This window comes from Rattus rattus, chromosome 7 (genome assembly GCF_011064425.1).
Source record: "Rattus rattus isolate New Zealand chromosome 7, Rrattus_CSIRO_v1, whole genome shotgun sequence".
Taxonomy (NCBI): Eukaryota; Metazoa; Chordata; class Mammalia; order Rodentia; family Muridae; genus Rattus; species Rattus rattus.
In genome coordinates this window covers 114,611,711-114,629,284 of record NC_046160.1, presented here as the reverse complement: position 1 = coordinate 114,629,284, position 17,574 = coordinate 114,611,711, and the positions used below count along the sequence as shown (strand labels likewise).

Here is a 17,574-nt window from a genome sequence, read left to right as displayed (position 1 = left end):
GGCTTTCTTCTTCCACTAAAGCCCGAGGGACACGGCTTACAGGAGAAAAGATTTATTCAGGCCCATGGTTCCAGAGGCTTCAGTCAGTGGACCGGAGCCCATTTTGTAGGCCCAAGGTACAGCAGAATATCATGGCGGTGGAAATCTGTGGCTTAGGAAGCTGCTTGCCTCAGAGTAATCAGGAAGCAATGAAGGAGAGAGAAAGGAGCCAAGGACCCATTCCTTTCCACGGGGTCCCACGTCTTCTGTTTCCACCGCCTCCCTACAATGTCATCCATCCTCATTTCATTTCTCTCGCTATGATAAAAACACTCTGTAAAGTGCAACTTGGTAGGAAAAGTGTTCATTCCAGCTTACAATCCCAGGTTCTAGTCCATCGCTGGGGGAAAGTCACAGCAGCAGGAGCCCCACCTCTGGTCACGTCACAGAGGCTGGCAGTGTAGAGAGAAACGACTGCACCTGCACCCTTGCTTGTGATCAGCTCAATTCTACTACTCTTATACAGTTCGGGACCTCTTGCCTAGGAAGTGGTGACGCACACAGTGGTCTTCACATATCAGTATGACTTAAGACGACACCCACAGACAGGCCCAGAGGCCAACCCAATTTAGCCAATCTGATTGAGATTCTCTTCCCAGCTGATTCCAGGCTGAGTCAAGTTGACAAGTAAAGGCTACCCCATCACACCATCCAATTTTGAACTAGTCAGTGGATCGGAATCCAAGGCTGAGGACAGAGCCCACTCGATCCCTGCCACTTTCCCAAGACACACACACACCATAGAACACGACTGAACTGGGGACAAGCCTTCAACACGTGAGCCTTTGAGGGACACCGTGCTCTACAAGACAGCTAAGCGTTTCCCACTGGCTCTTGAGACAGTGGCTGCCCTCTTCCCACTACACAGGCAGGAAAAGTAAAACACATGGAAAATGAACTTGTCCGCAGGTTGCACAAGGGGCATCTGGGTTTAAATCCCTGTCTGACTTTCTTTACTCACCCTTTTGCTGTACCTTCTAGACTACTGGGTCCCAAGAGGATTATGGGGTGCACAGTCCTCTTATGTGAAGCCAGCAAGGTGGAGGGTCCAAATGTCTTGGCTTCTCAGACTGGCTCTCCTGTTCCCCTGCTTGTCCAGGAATCCTTTCTCCAGCCCCACTGAGATCCCCCCATCCTTCCATCCTGACGCCTGCCACCGACCGACCAACTGCTTCTCACATCCTCCCTGGTGAAGAATTGTCACCTTGCTTCATATCTGCGCCCTTGTGGTTGGCTGGGGAGGGGGGCGGTGGGGGCGGGGGTAAGGTTAACCTCATTGTTGTCTTATATGGTCATTTAAATCTCCAAGGGCTTCCTCCAAGGGCCAAAAATAATCCAGAGACACAGCAGCTGTGTCCAGCACACAGAGAGGACCCGGCCATCTGCTTTGGTTCAGAGCCCTGTGTCTGTCTGTCACTTAGACTCTTTCTCCCGGCTCGCCCTCCATCCTCCTCACCGGCTCCAGCATGACCCGCTTCTCCTATGCAGAGTACTTTGCTCTGTTTCACTCTGGCTCTGCACCTTCCAGGTCCTCCTCTCCTCCCGAGAGCCCACCGGCCCGAGCACCCCTGGGCCTGTTCCAAGGGGTCATGCAGAAGTATAGCAGCAACCTGTTCAAGACCTCCCAGATGGCGTAAGTGACTCCCCACCTGGCCCCAAGACCACCCAGCTCACACCTCCAGCTGAGGCAGCAGGGGGAGGGCTAGCTTTGCAGCCCTAGATCCCCTTCCTGCTGTGTCTAGATTCTAGTGCTCCTACTGAGCTAGGCGTGGGGGCTGCAGCCTGATGCCCACTAGGAGTGGCATTCAGGCTGTGCTTGGGACTGACCTCAGATGTTTTCAGAGGTTGGGACCCTGCTGCTGGAGGAGTTCCATGGGTCTCTGAATCTGGGGTTCCAGCAAGAGGGAGAGGTTCAAAGGACTGGTGTATGTGTGTGTGTGTGTGTGTGTGTGTGTGTGTGTGTGTGTGTGTGTGTGTGTGTGGGGGGGGTGTTTTGTGTGTGTGTGTGTGTGTGTGTGTGTGTGTGTGTGTGTGTGTGTAGTTGACTTTCACTCCCATTCATCCTCCTTGTGTCTCCCCACGCCACCTCCAGGGGTTCATCTGTGCACATCTAAGTCTCCACCCACGACCCTTCATTTAAGGGCCAGGTGCCAAAGCCCAGAACTAATCGATTAACCGGGGCCAAGGGAGAGGGTTCTGCCTCGGGTATGGTGCCGATGGGATATTTGTGCCTCCCTCCTTGCTCTGGTTCAGAGTGGCCTTAAAAGCAGTTAAAAGAAAAAAGGGGGGCCCTTTGCTGGTACCCCATTTCTGTGTGGCAGAGAGGAGGATACAGTTCTCATTCTCAGCCTCTCCAAGCCCTATGGGCACCACATTGTCCTTGGGGCTTTGGGGTTGACAAAAAAAGAAAGTTCCAGTTCTAATCTGGGTACAACTGCCTATCCCTGCATGTCTGTCACAGGACACCCCACTCCCCCGCTCCTCCCCCACCGCCAGTCTCCCTTTTCTGCAAGGCAGGGTTGGGAAAGACAAAGCTGTCTCCCAAGGCCCTGTGCACCTTGCTTCTAGTCTTTGGTGGTTTAACATGCCTAGCAGCCTCTCCCTCTTTGAGGTGGGGACTTTGTCTGAGCTCCTGGGGAGGCTCTTCGTGTATATGAGACACTGAGAGTCCCAGGATGTATGAACCCCAGCTGGGGAGACCCACTCTGGCTGGTAGGCCTGGACATCAAGTATTACATCGTGGGAACCTCTCCTCACCGAGGCCACAGGACCAGCCAGCCCATTCCCCTCCACTTCAGCCGTGGCCACATACCCCATGGGGCCCTCCCTGAGACTGATGGAGGTTGGTCCTGTTGCTCCTGAGTGAATCTCAAGCAGGTGGCTATGATGGTGTTGATGGGCCTTCAGGATCTAGCTGGTCAGTCGCTTGTCCTTGTTGGGTCTCTGGCTTCACCCGTAGCTGCTATTAATAACCCAGAGGCCGAGAGGCAGGAGGAAGTGTTGCATGCTAGAGGAAGCAGCTGAGAGGGTTTGGGGGCTGGTCCTAGAGGTCCCCCTAAACCCATCCTAGCTCCTGATCCTAAGATCCTAGATAGTCATGGTCCCTACTGACTCGGTAGCAGGGGACAAAGGGAAAGAGGTCTCGGAGAACAGACAGACAAGGAAATAAATGGATAAGTGAGAAAAAATTGTCTTCAGTAAGCCAAACAAAGATGACCCCCACTGTGGCCTTGAAATCTTTTGACATTTAGAAGTTTTAAACTGTGAAGGATTCTAATTTATTAATCCTTCAACTATTGTCATTTTGCAGCAGCTGGGAGTAGGAATAATGGATTCGATGGGGAGATGGGGAGGCAGGAAGGCTGGGGGAATAGGGAGGGAGGGAGGGACCTTGGCAGGTCCTTGCCTTCGGGAGCTCCTGCAATCATTCAGCTAGCTGTGCATGGTATGAATCAGAGGGCCATCTTTTGGGAAGATTCCTCTGTAGTTAGCCAGTGTTAGCACTCTGTGCCCGAGTCTTCCTGGCAGAAGCAGTTTTGGGTGTGACATTAGTTTCAGCTCCAGAAAGGCGCGGGGACTGCCAGATTCTCACACTAATTCGCTTGCATCCAGTGATCTGGAGGGTACAAGCATTAGGCCCAGAACAAGCTGAACACTCGAGGAGAGACCCCAGAGCAGACACTGGCTCCTGCCCTCCAGCAGGTCCTGTTTGCCCTCAGGACCCAGGCCACCTGTCCTTGCCTCTGCCTACAGCTGAGAACTGGCTGCCGCTTGCTCTCACAGGGCTATGGACCCCGTGCTGAAGGCCATCAAGGAAGGAGATGAAGAAGCCTTGAAGGCCATGATCCAGGATGGGAAAAATCTTGCAGAGCCCAACAAGGAGGGCTGGCTGCCGCTTCACGAGGCTGCCTACTATGGCAAGCTGGGCTGCCTGAAAGTCCTGCAGCGAGGTGAGGGCCAGCAGGGCACAGGGCTCTCTCTTGGTGGGGAGGGCAGGCTATGTAATGGTCTCCACAGACACAGTTAAAGTCACTGTGTTGCGGCGAGGGTGGGTGGGGTGGAGTGAAGAGTTGGGTCTGGGGGTAGGGGTGGGGTGGGGTGGACAGCCCTCTCTCTGTTCCCGCTCCTGCCCCTTGCTGCTGTCTCTCCATGCCTGTCAGTCAGGAAAACCCAATTCCTAGAAAAGAACAAGGGAAGAGCTAAGTTCTGGGACAGCCACTGCCAGTTTGTCCCAGAATGTTCCAGGGGCTGATTTGGTGTGGAAAGGTTCAGGCACAACTGTGCCTGTGCGCTGCCAAGGCTGCTCCCACCAACTGTGGGACCCTGGGCTAGCTCTGCCTCGTTTCCCAAGTCCATCTCTCTATTAGGTCAGATTAGGATTCATAATACCACCAGGCAGGTCGCTCCGGCCATCGAATGGCCCCAACTCCCACCAACCACACCAGAGAAAAAGTTCCATGAGATGTGGCCATTCTAGCAGTGACTAAGAGGGCAAAGGAAAAATAGACACTTGAGGGCTAGGGGCTCAACCTCAGAAGGCTTCCCAGAGGAAGTGGCGTTTAGTTCCATTTCTATAACTGAGAACCCAAGCGGGTCCTGGGGGACGAAATGAAAACAGGCTGGGCTTAATAGAATTCAGAGGAAGCAGCTCCATGCCCGTCCTTGGAACTGCAAGGAAGTTGGAACACAGGTTTCCTGCTCTCCCCCAGCTTACCCAGGGACCATTGACCAGCGCACACTGCAGGAAGAGACAGCACTATACCTGGCTACGTGCAGAGAACACCTGGACTGCCTCCTGTCCCTGCTCCAGGCGGGGGCAGAGCCTGACATCTCTAACAAATCCAGGGAGACCCCACTTTACAAAGGTGAGTCCCTAGGCTGAGCCAGGAAGCCCAGGAGCAAATGGGCAGCTTTCGGCTTGCTCCTATGAGTAGAACCCCTCCAAGAAGCATGGTGCATGCTAACTATGCTAATTAGATCTCCAGTTTACACATGGGATCACCCAACATATCCCACAGGTCAACATGCTGGGGTGGGGGTGTCACTGAAGCCTTAGTTGAGAAGATGGGGCACATACATGTCTGTGGTTTCCATCAAGCGTAGGCACACACTCAGACTATAAGCACGCAGGGCTTGGCAAGGGGTTGGGTGGGAATGTGTGGAGGGGGTGCTCATAGAGGGGTGCCTGGACTGAACCCCAACAGGAAGGAACTTACCAGCCGGCTAAGCTTCTAGGACAGCATGGGCAAAGGCCAGCCGGTAGGGGAGGGAGTGCATACCTCTGCTATGTCTATGTAAGCAGGAGCCTCCTGGCTAGCTCAGTACTAGCTCAAAGGTGTGCACTGGTTGCAACAGGCAGGTCCCGTGACAGTGGACAGGTGACCCATCACGATAGCTGGCACCTGTTGAGTGTTTATGTACCGGGGATGGTGTTTTCCTTAAGCCCGCATCTGCATCTCCACACCTGTGAGTGTTGCTAGCGTTCTCCTTTGATATGTAAGGACCAAAGGCGCACCTGTGATCTGGCATCCGGCACATATAATACTCTGCAGGTAGTGAGGGCTGGAACATGGAAGTGTCTGCTATAGGGCCCTTAGCTGTTACCTAGGACCTCAGCTGTCCCAAAGAGAGCTGCAGGGAGAATGCCAAATACCAGTCTAGTGGCTTGGCCTTGGATCTATTAGGTACCAAAGCCTCAGGCTCCCAGCTCCTGAGTGTGGCCTCCTGCGGACCCTCCCCTAGGAAGGCTTTGCTGTGTGGTTTACAGAGAGAGAGGACTGGCGCTCATGAGGTGGAGAAAGAAGCCCATTGAAGCACCACGGGCAGTTAGTTGCTCGCCCTGTTTGCCGTCCCCTCTCCAGGGAGGCTTCAAGAGGCATTAATTGGCTCGCATTCCTTGGTGACTCCAAGGCCCTCTGTAGCTCCCCTCGTGAGAACTGTGGGCGAGAAGTTGAAGAGGAGCTTTGAGGAGGATGAGGAAGATGGGTTGTACTCAGAAGATAAAGCCAAGCTAAGTGAGCAGCAGCCTTTGTTGTGTAGATATTTTCAGCCCTAGTGTCTGGTGTAACATTGAAAAGGATGATGAGTTAGGGACACTCTAGAACATTCCCGGGGACAGAGTCTCTGGACATGAGTTCCTGGGTTTGAATCCCAGTTCTGACCCTTAGTCTCTGTGTGACTTTGGGAAAGTCACTTGCCCTCTCTGTGCTTCACCCGCCTCATTTACAGACGTAGGGACTGACATTGGGTTCGTTCTTCAAGGGTAGTTGGAAGGATTAAACTATTGAACCGTCAAACCTTCAGGGCCACACTGACTGTTTTACATCTCCCGGGTTCAGCCTGTGAGCGCAAGAACGCGGAGGCCGTGAGGATATTGGTGCAATACAACGCAGACGCCAACCACCGCTGCAACAGGGGCTGGACGGCCCTGCATGAGTCTGTCTCACGCAATGACCTGGAGGTCATGGAGATCCTAGTGAGCGGCGGGGCCAAGGTGGAAGCCAAGAACGTCTACAGCATCACCCCCTTGTTTGTGGCTGCCCAGAGCGGGCAGCTGGAGGCCCTGAGGTTCCTGGCCAAGCATGGTGAGTGGTCACGCAGAGCAGCTGCCAAGGACCTCAGAGGTCAGCTGGGAGGGAAAGTTGTGCTGGCCCATCTTGTGAGCGTCCTCTGATCCAGGGCCCTGCAGGGCTGTGTTGGGGATTCTGAGGCCAGGTTTGGGTTCAGTAGAGCTATGGTGAGGTGCTGCTAAGTACTTCCTGTCTTACCATCTCAGGTCCAGCTCAACATCCCCCTTTCACAAAAGAGGAATCTGAGGCCTAGAAAGGGGAAGTAACTTATCTGCAGAATTAGTTGTACAGCTCTCTAGATTCTTGGACTCTTGATGCCCAAACCACTACCCATCGCACTGCTGGGCCAGAGAGGCCTCAGATGGAGATCACATCCTTGTTTTGCAGGTGATTAAAAACCAAGGACCAGGTAGGAAAGTGATTTGTCCAAGATCACAGAGTAAGTCATCGATACACATGGGATTTGAACCCAGGTCTCTGCTCCATTTTCCCATTAAAAAAAGAACAACAAAAACAAACAAACAAACAAAAAGACAAAACTTAACAGGAGAAACTAAAACCAAACCGCTTGCTTCTTGATGTTCCAAGTAGCAAAGACTCAAAAACATGAATAAAAAAATCCTGTGTACTTTGACAACCCCCCTCCAAGCTCTCCTGTGATTGACTTTCCCTCTTGATGGAATGAAGGCCCATCCTGAACACTGGAGAGGCTGAGGCTATGCACAGGCTGTGCTGCAACAAATCGGTGAGGACCTACTGTGTGTCAGGCCTCCTGCTGAGCATAGACCTATGATGGACAGGGTGACCAGGTGCTGTCCTAACCCCACTGTATACTTGAGGAGATCAAGGCTCAGACAGGTTAAGTGATTGCTCATTGAGAGCCTGGATTTGACCCGTGTCTGCCTCTCAGCTGAGGAGATCGACCCTGGGCCTGACTAAGGCTCTTAGCCAGGGATGACTGCAATGAACACTCTGACAACACAGTGGAGTCCTGGGGCTCAGGCCAGCAGCCATGCTGAGGGCAAGGGGGCACCGTGGGGGAGGGGAACCCCCTCTCCAGGCAGTCGCTCCATCCCCTGTTCCCTTCGTAGGAGGTTAGAGTCGGTTCCTATACAAATATTTTCCTTGTGTGAGCAGGCGGCTTTGCTGGCAAGCCTAGGCCTGCTGGGGAGCCTAGGCCTGAGGCCCAGAGGCTTGTTCCAGGTGTCCCTATACTGTCCCTCTGAGGGGAGGGCCAGCCTCTGCCCTGAGCTCCGTCCAGACAGCAGGGCCTTCTGAGCCTGGCGCTGTGTTTTATCACCTCATTTACACCTTGTCCTAAACCCAAGAGGGCAGGACCATGATTCTTACTAAGAAACAGGTAAACCGAGGCTTCTAAAAGCTGCCAGAGGCCCCAGTGCTTGGGAATCATGAAACAAAAACTTTAATGGTCCTAATGGGCCCTCAAAGGCCTGTGCTCTTCTCACAAGGCCAGGCCAGTGCACTGCTGCTGAAAATGAAGTCCTCTGACAGGGTGAGATGAGCAGAAGGCTCTGAGAGCTGTGGTTGACACAAGCCTTTCATCTCAGGCTTTACCCATCTACCTCAGCTCATTTGCATCTGCAGAGGGAAGCCTACTGCAGGGAAATCACATGCATGGTTCCTTCTCTCCTCCCTCCCTCCTCCCTCCTTCTCCCCCCCCCCTCTGTGTCTCTGTCTCTGTCTCTCTTCCCTCCCCCCTCTCTGTCTCTCTGTCTCTGTCTCTCTCTCTCCATGAGAAGCAGATGTAAAAGACCCAGGTGAGGGCAGGAAGCCTCTACCAGCCTTCAGTCCCCTTCCTACCAGCATGGCTCAATGTTTAGTTATTTTTTTAATTTATTTTTATTATTTTTAAAAGTGTATGTGTATGCGTGTGTGCATGCATGTGTGTATGAGGGCATGTATGTGTATGTGTGTATGTGTGTGTGCATGTATGTGTATGCATGTGCATGTATGTTTGTGTGTGTGTGTGTGTGTGTGTGTGTGTGTGTGTGTGTGTGTGTGCATGTGTATGATGTATATATGAGTATAAGTACCCACAGAGATCAGGTCCACTAGAGCTGGAGTTACAGGTGGTTGTGAGCCACCGTGTGGGTACTGGGAACTGAGAAGCCAGTGTCCTCTGTAAGACATGTGCATGGTCTCCACCATTGAGCCATCTCTCCAGTCCCTGGGCAGTTCCTTAAGAGGATGTCGGAAGCCAGTTCTCTCCTGCTTCTGATGGAGAACAAAACCAACCCAGGACTGAGGATACGGCTCAGTTGGCAGAGTGCTTACCGAGCATGCACAGAGCCTCGGGTCACTCTCCAGCACTGAATAAACCAGCGCTGTGGTTCACACCTGTAATCCCAGCACTCTAAAGTTAGAGGCAGGAGGTTCAAAAGTTCAAGACCATCCTTGGATACACAGAGAATTCAAGGGGAGCGGAGGCTACATGAGAGGGTGCCTCAGACCAAGCAAACAACCAACCACAACCTACCGTCACCCATCAGCCCCAAATCCAACTACCAGAGTCAGTAGAGTTTCCTTTAAGGAGTTTGTACTCAGCTGGAGCTGATGCTGCTGTCAGGCAGGGCACAGCCTAGACCCATAGTGAGGGCTGAAAGCCTCACTCCATCTTCTGACCATGTATTCAAGTTTGGCTTCACATCTGTGAGTGACTATCCGGGGTCCTTTCATGTCCTGTGTCCTGGTCTGTGATCGAAAACTTGACCTCCCAAGGCTCCATATGGATTCAGAGAAACAGCGCAGGCGTGGCTTTGTGATAAGGAACCTACACTAGCTCTGATGTCTGAGGGATCCATGTGGATTCAGACAGTAGGCATGGCTGGGCACAACAGTGGTCAGCTGGGAGGTGCTCACCACACGGTGGCACGGCAGAACCACCGATCATTCAATTCATGGCTCCACCCCTCCCTCTCCAGGCGCAGACATCAACACGCAGGCCAGCGACAGCGCGTCCGCCCTCTACGAGGCCTGCAAGAACGAGCATGAAGACGTGGTGGAGTTTCTTCTCTCGCAGGGCGCCGACGCTAACAAAGCCAACAAGGACGGCTTGCTTCCACTGCACGTTGCCTCCAAGAAGGGCAACTATAGGTCAGTCTGTAGCCCTCACCATGCACAGCACAGCTCTCTGGGGATGCCCAAGGAGGGCAGGGTGGGGCAGGGCACTTGCTCTCCATGGTCAACCCATAAAGTCCTTCCAAGGGCTTGCTGGGGCGGAGGTCATGATGGCCTCTGTTGTTCAGATGAGAAGGCTAGGGTAAACAGAGCGTGAGTGACTGGTCCAAGGCCACACACTTGTAGGTGGCAGGAAGCCATATTCTTCAAACAATTCAGCTACAGAAATTCCACTTAGGGAGCAGAGAGGAGTATGAACTCCTGACTGCTTGTCTCTTTCTTTCTTTCTTTCTTTCTTTCTTTCTTTCTTTCTTTCTTTCTTTCTCTTTCTTTCTTTCTCTCTTGCTTGCTTGCTTTCCTTCTTTCTCTCTCTTCCTTCCTTCCCTCCTTCCTTTCCTCCTTCTCTCCCTCCCTCACTTCCTTCCCTCCTTCCTTTCTTCCTTCTTTTCTTTCTTTCTTCCTTCCTTCCTTCCTTCCTTCCTTCCTTCCTTCCTTCCTTCTTTCCTTCCTTCCTTCCATTTTGTTTTTTGGAGGGTGGGAGAATGCAGAGATAACCGGAAGTGCAACCAGCAGTAGCTGAGGATGCCTACAGCAAGGGAGAAGGACCAGTCACCGGGCACTTCCCTGCCCTTCATGCTCTAGAAGCAGTCTGTGGGGGGTGTGGGAGGAAGGCATACATATTCGTATGTGCTCCCCCCCCCCAAACACAGAGATGAACAGCCCACACACATTCATGATGTGATGAAAGGTCATTCAGACCTAAGCTCCATCGTGGCCTCCATAGAAGGCACCTGGTAAGGGTCAGAGCAGAACGCACTGGAGGCTGCCTGTATGGGCTCACACACTGCAAGCCCCTCCCAGGAGCATGGTCACTCCCCCTCTTCAGTAGCCTAACACTGGCCATGGCGGGAGCTTATACTCCATGGAGTAAGCAGAGTAAGTATCTCTCTGGCACCTCCAACACCCCCCTTCATCTGAGAGCCAATTGCTAAGAATTTAGTACCCACACTGTAGGTGGGAAAGGATGCTTGGTGGGGCTGGTGTGTGTGTGGGGGGGGGCTGGTTGTCCTTGCAGACAGACACTGATCATTTCTAAAGTGTGGACTCATTGCTGAGCTGTGGGACGGCCTCGTTTACAAAACAACAAACTGATCAGGTAGCTAAGAGCCTCCTGCCTTAGTGGGACCAGCCCTATACCTAGTTGGGTAGTTCCCAGCCACAGACCCTGGCAAGCTTTCTTTTTATTTTAGGCAATTTTCACTAGTTTTTAAATACACCCCCCCCCCAGATGGTTTTCAAAGGAAACATTCACCACAGCGCTATAGTGAGACAGTAATTCACGGTTACGAGAAAACCCATGCCGCGTGCCCTGGAAAGTGCTCTAACTTTCCGGGCTCTCGAAAGAGAACAGATTGTGTTCAGCATGGTCAGTAAGACAGGGGGCTGTATAGGGAAAGAGAGACAGCCATGGAAAATGAAGCCAAGGGCCCAGAAACCTACACTGTTCCCCAGAGCCCCGGACCTTCTTGTATGCGCACACAGCCGGTTTCGGAGGGCTACCCCGTAAAGGGTTAAAGTTGGATTCCCAGCAGACCCTGCCACCTGGCTGGGCCACTGCTCTTTTGCTTGCACCCTGGGCATGTGGCATCAGAGGTCTTCCCCATGCTGGCCTCCCGCAGGCTGAGCAGGGATTTGATGTGACATTCCATAGGCATTCAGCCACCTGCCAAAACACTCCGCCTACCCAGGGCCCTTAGAGCGGAGAGCGGAGCGCAGCGCCGGGAGCCCGAGGCATTTGCCAGATGTGCCTGCTCTTCAGCACACTGGGCGGGGCGGGCTGGGGCGTGGCTGAAAGAGGAACCTAGGATCCCATCCCTTAGGCACATTTTCTGTCCTCCATTTCCAGTGTCCTATAGAAGAACAGGTAGATTTCCAAAGACCCTGTGAGCTGGACAAGAATGTGGCCAAGGGCCCCTGAGGGCAGGGGCTCCTGACCTTGGCTGTCCAACCCTGATTCAGGCCCCAACTTAGATAATAGCCCTGGCCTGGGGCGGGGTGCCAGGATTTCCACACGGTGCCTGAGTGAGTTCCAGGAACTTAGCACCTCTCTCACGGTCAAGGGTCAGGCCAACATGGTCTCTTGACTAAGGTCTCCTCTAGCTTGGTGCAGCAGGACAAGGTCTGCTGTCACTGCTCAGGACTTGGACTTCTGCTTTCTAACAGCCTACTGTGTGCAGATCCAAAGAAAGTGAGAGGCTAGCCTCAAAACCAGGCTTGGCAAGTGAGACGGAGAGGTTCTGCTTTGCCATGTGGGTGCAAGTCCACCCCCCTCCCCCGCTGGGATATATGAAGAATACATGAAGAAAAAGGGCTCAGTTGGGGGGGGGGTGCTTCTGAATTAAAGGAGGTGACTGTGAAGAACACTTTTAAAGGACGCCTGGCGGTGCTCGGTGACATATTTATTGTCACTGTCACTAGTATACCTCACTGTAATATGATGTGTGTGTGTGTGTGTGTGTGTGTGTGTGTGTGTGTGTGTGTGTGTTTCAGAGAGGTTAGAGGCATGCGGGAGATGGTCCCGCATTAGGCTGTTGTCACCAGGTCCATGTGATTCTGAGATCTGATGCTTCCTCATTACCTATTCTGTACCCTGTGCTCCCATACTAATGGCATCTAGCTCGAACCCCTATTCACTGCTCCTGGGCTGGGTTAAGTTAAGGCATCAGCACCATGTCAGTCAGGCAGCATGGTAAGACCATATAATCAGGGTCTTCACTGGGATCCCAGCTCAAGGGCCGGGAGAGCCTGAGGGGACCTAGAATGATGTCCTAAGTCAGAGGCCGCCAAATAGTCTCTGATGTCATCCTAGATACTGCAGGGGGCCTCCCAGTAACCGTCCTGGGCTGGGTCTGTTTGGCTTTTGGGGGGAAGTCAGCTCATCCTCACCTATTTCTTGGAGTCGCCTGCTTACTTTCTGCCCTCTGCCCCACAAAATGATCTGCTAGAAAAGAGTCGTCTGCATGGTGGGCTGTCCACTCAGGCACTCTCCATGGTTAGAAGTGAAAGACCTAAGCCAGGCACAGTGGCATACGTCTGTAATGTCAGCACTTGGGAGGTAGAGGCAGGGAGACCAGAAGTCCAAGGTCATTCATGCCTCTGTATGGGACTGAGGCCATCCCGGACCACAAGAGATCATGACTCAAACAGATAAAAGAAAAAGAGAATTCTGCCCTGGTGTGCTGCCCGCCTTGATTCAGAGCCGGTTGCTCTGACCCTTGATGGCTAGATCCTAGAGGAGAAGTGCAATAGCCTGGCCCAATGATGCACTAAGCCCCTGACTTTATGCTTCTGGGACTTGGGGCAGAGACTGTCAAATTCCCACATTTCTGCCCCTTTCCATGGCCTGGCCAAGGAAACCAGCTGGGGCCTGCAGAGATCCCAGCCCATGGGCCAGCCGCCCAGCCCACCCCTGTCCCCGTTCTTTCTCGTGCTCGAGCACGTCACGGATGTTACCCTGCATTTGTTGGTCATGGCGGTGGTCCAGGGGCCCCAGCCCTGCTTTTGACCAGCACCTCTGAAGAGGAGGTCAAGCCCCTGGAGCCTGCACAAATAGAAATTAGGAGGCAATTAGCTTCCCTGGGTGTGTGAATTTCCTTTTGAGGTTTCAGAGGCAGATCTTAGCCAAACTCAGAATCGCTAAATGCAATAATGTTGTCCCCGGAGACTCCAGCAGGAGGTCGCTGGCATCCTGGTTCCAGGAAGTCAGAGGCAAGAAGAGTGTCAGGAATCAAGAGACATGGGAACTGGGCTGGTGGTGGCACCTGCTTCCCCCTCCTTCCTTGACATGGCCTCCTCCTTAGAGCACCATAGGAGGCTGTGAGGTCACCTGTCAGCAGGGCTTGGATGGATTAGTGCCTGAAATCAACAGTGCGAGCTGAGCGCTTGTTCTGGAAGGCAGCAGGGATCCAGGGGATGAGAGCCAAGATGAGGAGTCCTAGGGTCAGGAGCTGAGATGAGGGGTCCTGGGGTCAAACCCCTAGAGCTATTCCATGACCTCCTATTTGTCACTGGTTTTCTGAGCCCCGTCTGTTAAAAAGATAGACACAGCTTGCTCTGGGTACACCATGGGGTCTACAGCGAGGGCAAAAATGGGCCAGGCAGGTTGACAACACTGTGAAAATTGCAAAACCCCATGACCTATCAGCTGTCACCCTGATTGCTACACCAGAAGTCGGAGAGTAGTTAAGAGCGTGGCCAATGGGATCGGACAATCTGAACTCAAACCTTGTTGTTCCCACTTCCTGGCTGTGTATCCTTGGGAAGTCACGCACCTATCCCGAGCTTCCTCATCTGTAATTCGAATACAATCGCCAAGAGTCACTCAGGAGAACTGTGAAGGTTAATAGGTGAAGTGCTGAGATCAGTGCCTAGTCCCACAGTCAGGAGCCAGGGCCGTGGGAGCTCCAGCCTCAGCAGTGGCTGGCCTGAGCTCTCCATGTCAAAGATGGGCCGAGGGGCCGGAGAAGCTGGAATTATACATTCAGGAAAAACAAACAAAAACAACTGCATCTTGTAGGAGAGGAGAGAAGGAGCCACATAGGCACAGTAGGTGAATGGGTCTGGGGCCAGAGTGGTTGAGACATTTCCTCTTCCCTTCCCTCACCATGCCTAGAGGTTCCACCAGATGCCAGAGCACCGAGATGGGGAGGAAAGACAATTCAGCCCCCGAGTGCCCCTCCCAGCAAGTTCCTTAACCTTTCCAAGCCTCAATTGTTCTCATCTGCAGAGTGGGGGTAAAAAGACTTGCTTTACGGGCTCTCATAGCAACAAAATCAAATCCTCAGGGGTTTCTTCCCTAACAGGGCAAGGATTGGCACCAGATTTCAGTATCCAACTCTATCTGCTACCTCCTGCAGAGAGTAGAATGGGCCTTCACTGAGTGTGAGGGACTTCCTGTCACTTTCTCCAGAATCCTGAGAGCTGGTCTTTCTTAATAGTGGATCAGTAATTTGTCTGCATGCACGGCCATACACCATGGGGGATGGTCGATGCCGGTGGTTTGCCAGGGGCTTCAGATCCTCTGGAACCTTAGTTACAAATCCTGGTGGTTGTGAGCACCTCCCTGTAGGTGCTGGGAATCTAACTGGGTCCTCTGGAAGATCATCCAGAGCTCTTGATCCCTGAGCCATCTTTCTATCCCCACGCATCCTTTATGTACTGGGGAGTGGGTCCATGTGAGATGCTTGAAATCACCAATCTGAGGTTTTTCAGAACGCACCAGCCAGTTCCAACCTTTTCCTGCTAAGCAGGACTGGCCTCTGGGCGCCCTCTGCTGGCCGCGTCATGCCCATGAGCCCCCTCTCCTGACCTACTCGTGCTCGTCCTCTTACAGAATAGTGCAGATGCTGTTGCCTGTGACCAGCCGCACGCGCGTGCGCCGTAGCGGCATCAGTCCGCTGCACCTGGCGGCCGAGCGCAACCACGACGCGGTGCTGGAGGCGCTGCTGGCCGCGCGCTTCGACGTGAACACGCCTCTGGCTCCCGAGCGCGCGCGCCTCTACGAAGACCGCCGCACTTCAGCGCTCTACTTCGCCGTGGTCAACAACAATGTGTACGCCACCGAGTTGTTGCTGCTGGCGGGCGCCGACCCCAACCGCGACGTCATCAGCCCCCTGCTCGTGGCCATCCGACACGGCTGCCTGCGCACCATGCAGCTGCTGTTGGACCACGGTGCAAACATCGACGCCTACATCGCCACTCACCCCACCGCCTTCCCGGCCACCATCATGTTTGCCATGAAGTGCCTTTCGTTACTCAAGTTCCTCATGGACCTCGGTTGCGATGGCGAGCCCTGCTTTTCCTGCCTGTATGGCAACGGGCCACACCCACCCGCCCCGCGATCCGGCCGCTTCAACGACGCGCCCGTGGACGACAAGGCACCCAGCGTGGTGCAGGTGCATGGAGGGAGGGTACAGGAGGGTTTCAGGGAAAGTAGGGTAGGGTAGGGTGATAACAGTACTTAGGAAGCAAGTTGGGTGAGCTGTTATGCCCTAGGAGGGCCGTGGTGGAGAATGAACCCTTGAACATTTATCAGAGGCAGACTCCATGGCTCATACAATGATTCAGTCCTCGTTTTGATTTGGGAACCCTTAAGGAACCCACAGTGGGGTAAGAGATTGGCTGAAGAGGCGGGAACTCTGCAAAACTTCAGGGCCAGTCACCTGTGTCAGATCTTCAGTGGACAGGAAGGGGACAGCAGAGCAGGTCAGGAAGACTCCTAGGACACAGGACAACCAGGCATGTGATGTAGGCTTGTTGTAAGTCGGGTACTCCGAGATACAGAAGCAGGAGGGTTGCAAGTTAGAGGCCAGCCCAGGCTGCAGAGTAGGCTAAAGGTCATCTTTAACAACTTAATGAGGACCTGTCTTAGAATAAAAAAGCAGAGGAGAGCCTGAAGAGACAGCTCTGCCGTGAAGAACGAGTATTGCTCTCACAGGAAACTGGTTTTGGGTTCTCAGCAATACCAGGATTGGCTCATACCTACCTGTGATTCCGGCTCTAATGGAACCCCCTGCCCTTGGCCTGTGGGGCCACCCACAGTCATATGCATACACACACACACACACACACACACACCCCAAATATATATATTAAAAATAAAATAACTCTTAAATAAAATATACTATAAGAAAGGACCAGGGCTTGGATCAGTCACAGAACACTGACGATGTCATAGTTTATCCTCAGTTAAAAAAAAAAGTCAGCATTTAAAATGTAAATGAAGCTAGAAACTACTAGAAACACTTTGTTGTTAAAGGCCGTTTTCTTGCCTAGCAACCACCATGCAAGGCTTGTCTACTGCGTACAAAGTAGTTCATGTTCCTAAAATTCTCCTTGGGGTGGAATGCCATAGACCCCATTTACGGACAAGGAAATGGAAACGCAGAGAAGTGATGGGGCCAGCCCAACTTGTCTGTCTTGCATGTCAGGTAGTAGATGCCAGTGCCCAGAGGGGCTCTTGCTGAGGGGAGGGGTTTGTAGACGGGAACCTTTCAGGCCTTAGACACCTATCCCACACCTCTCGGACCTCACCTGAAAGAGTGGTGTGCTCCTATTCCAGTTCTGTGAGTTCCTGTCGGCCCCGGAAGTGAGCCGCTGGGCGGGACCCATCATCGATGTCCTTCTGGACTATGTCGGCAACGTGCAGCTGTGCTCCCGGCTGAAGGAGCACATCGACAGCTTTGAGGACTGGGCTGTCATCAAGGAGAAGGCAGGTAGGGCTGTGACTGCTGCTACCAGCATATCTTCTGCCCCACAGAGACCCATACCAGTACAGGCTGTGCGTGGCCGTGCTACGCAGTATTCTCGCAATGGGTTGATCCTTCCCCTGGGATGGTAGCCACGGGGCTTCAGAGAGATTGTGTCATCTGGGCCATAGTCGTGTAGCTAGGAGGTCGCAGGCTGGGTACCACCCAGGTCTGAGCGCATGTTAGTCCCTACTTCAATCGGTTTGACGTAATCCTGGCACCCCGAAGGAAGTCTGGATCCACTGCCTGCATTTTGGGGTTGCTGACATATGGGGGCACCTGAGAAGCGGAACGCCAGGCGGAGGAGTGGATAGGTTATTTGCCACTGAGGAATGCTCATGAAGCACCCAGATCTCACCCAGAGGACAGCTCCACAGGGCCACGCAGATCTGGAGTCTGTGTTCCCACCGGAGCAGCCCAAGCCCTTGTAGCCTTTGTAGGGACACTCAAGGTGGCTGTGAGGATGGACTGTCACCCCTGAACAGAGGAAGAAGGCAGGCTCACCACCCAAACCCTTTCAG

General features: G+C 53.2%; 1 protein-coding gene across 5 annotated transcripts in view; it reads left to right on the top strand.

Annotated features, from left to right (window-relative positions):
- The window catches only part of Asb2 (ankyrin repeat and SOCS box containing 2), a 35,414-nt gene that overhangs the window by 14,995 nt on the left and 2,845 nt on the right, over window positions 1–17,574 (top strand). Inside the window, exons 1-8 of one of the 5 annotated variants that reach the window (XM_032908304.1) lie at window positions 1,214–1,228; window positions 1,568–1,672; window positions 3,823–3,989; window positions 4,749–4,904; window positions 6,378–6,623; window positions 9,551–9,722; window positions 15,139–15,700; window positions 16,867–17,020. In XM_032908304.1, coding sequence (XP_032764195.1) covers window positions 1,629–1,672; window positions 3,823–3,989; window positions 4,749–4,904; window positions 6,378–6,623; window positions 9,551–9,722; window positions 15,139–15,700; window positions 16,867–17,020 — 1,501 coding nt within the window. In that variant the 5' untranslated portion in view covers window positions 1,214–1,228; window positions 1,568–1,628. Of the gene's footprint in view, window positions 1–1,213; window positions 1,229–1,356; window positions 1,444–1,567; window positions 1,673–2,046; window positions 2,882–3,822; window positions 3,990–4,748; window positions 4,905–6,377; window positions 6,624–9,550; window positions 9,723–15,138; window positions 15,701–16,866; window positions 17,021–17,574 lie in introns of those variants that run through there. The other 4 variants (XM_032908303.1, XM_032908302.1, XM_032908301.1 and 1 more) reach the window with 4 other exon arrangements.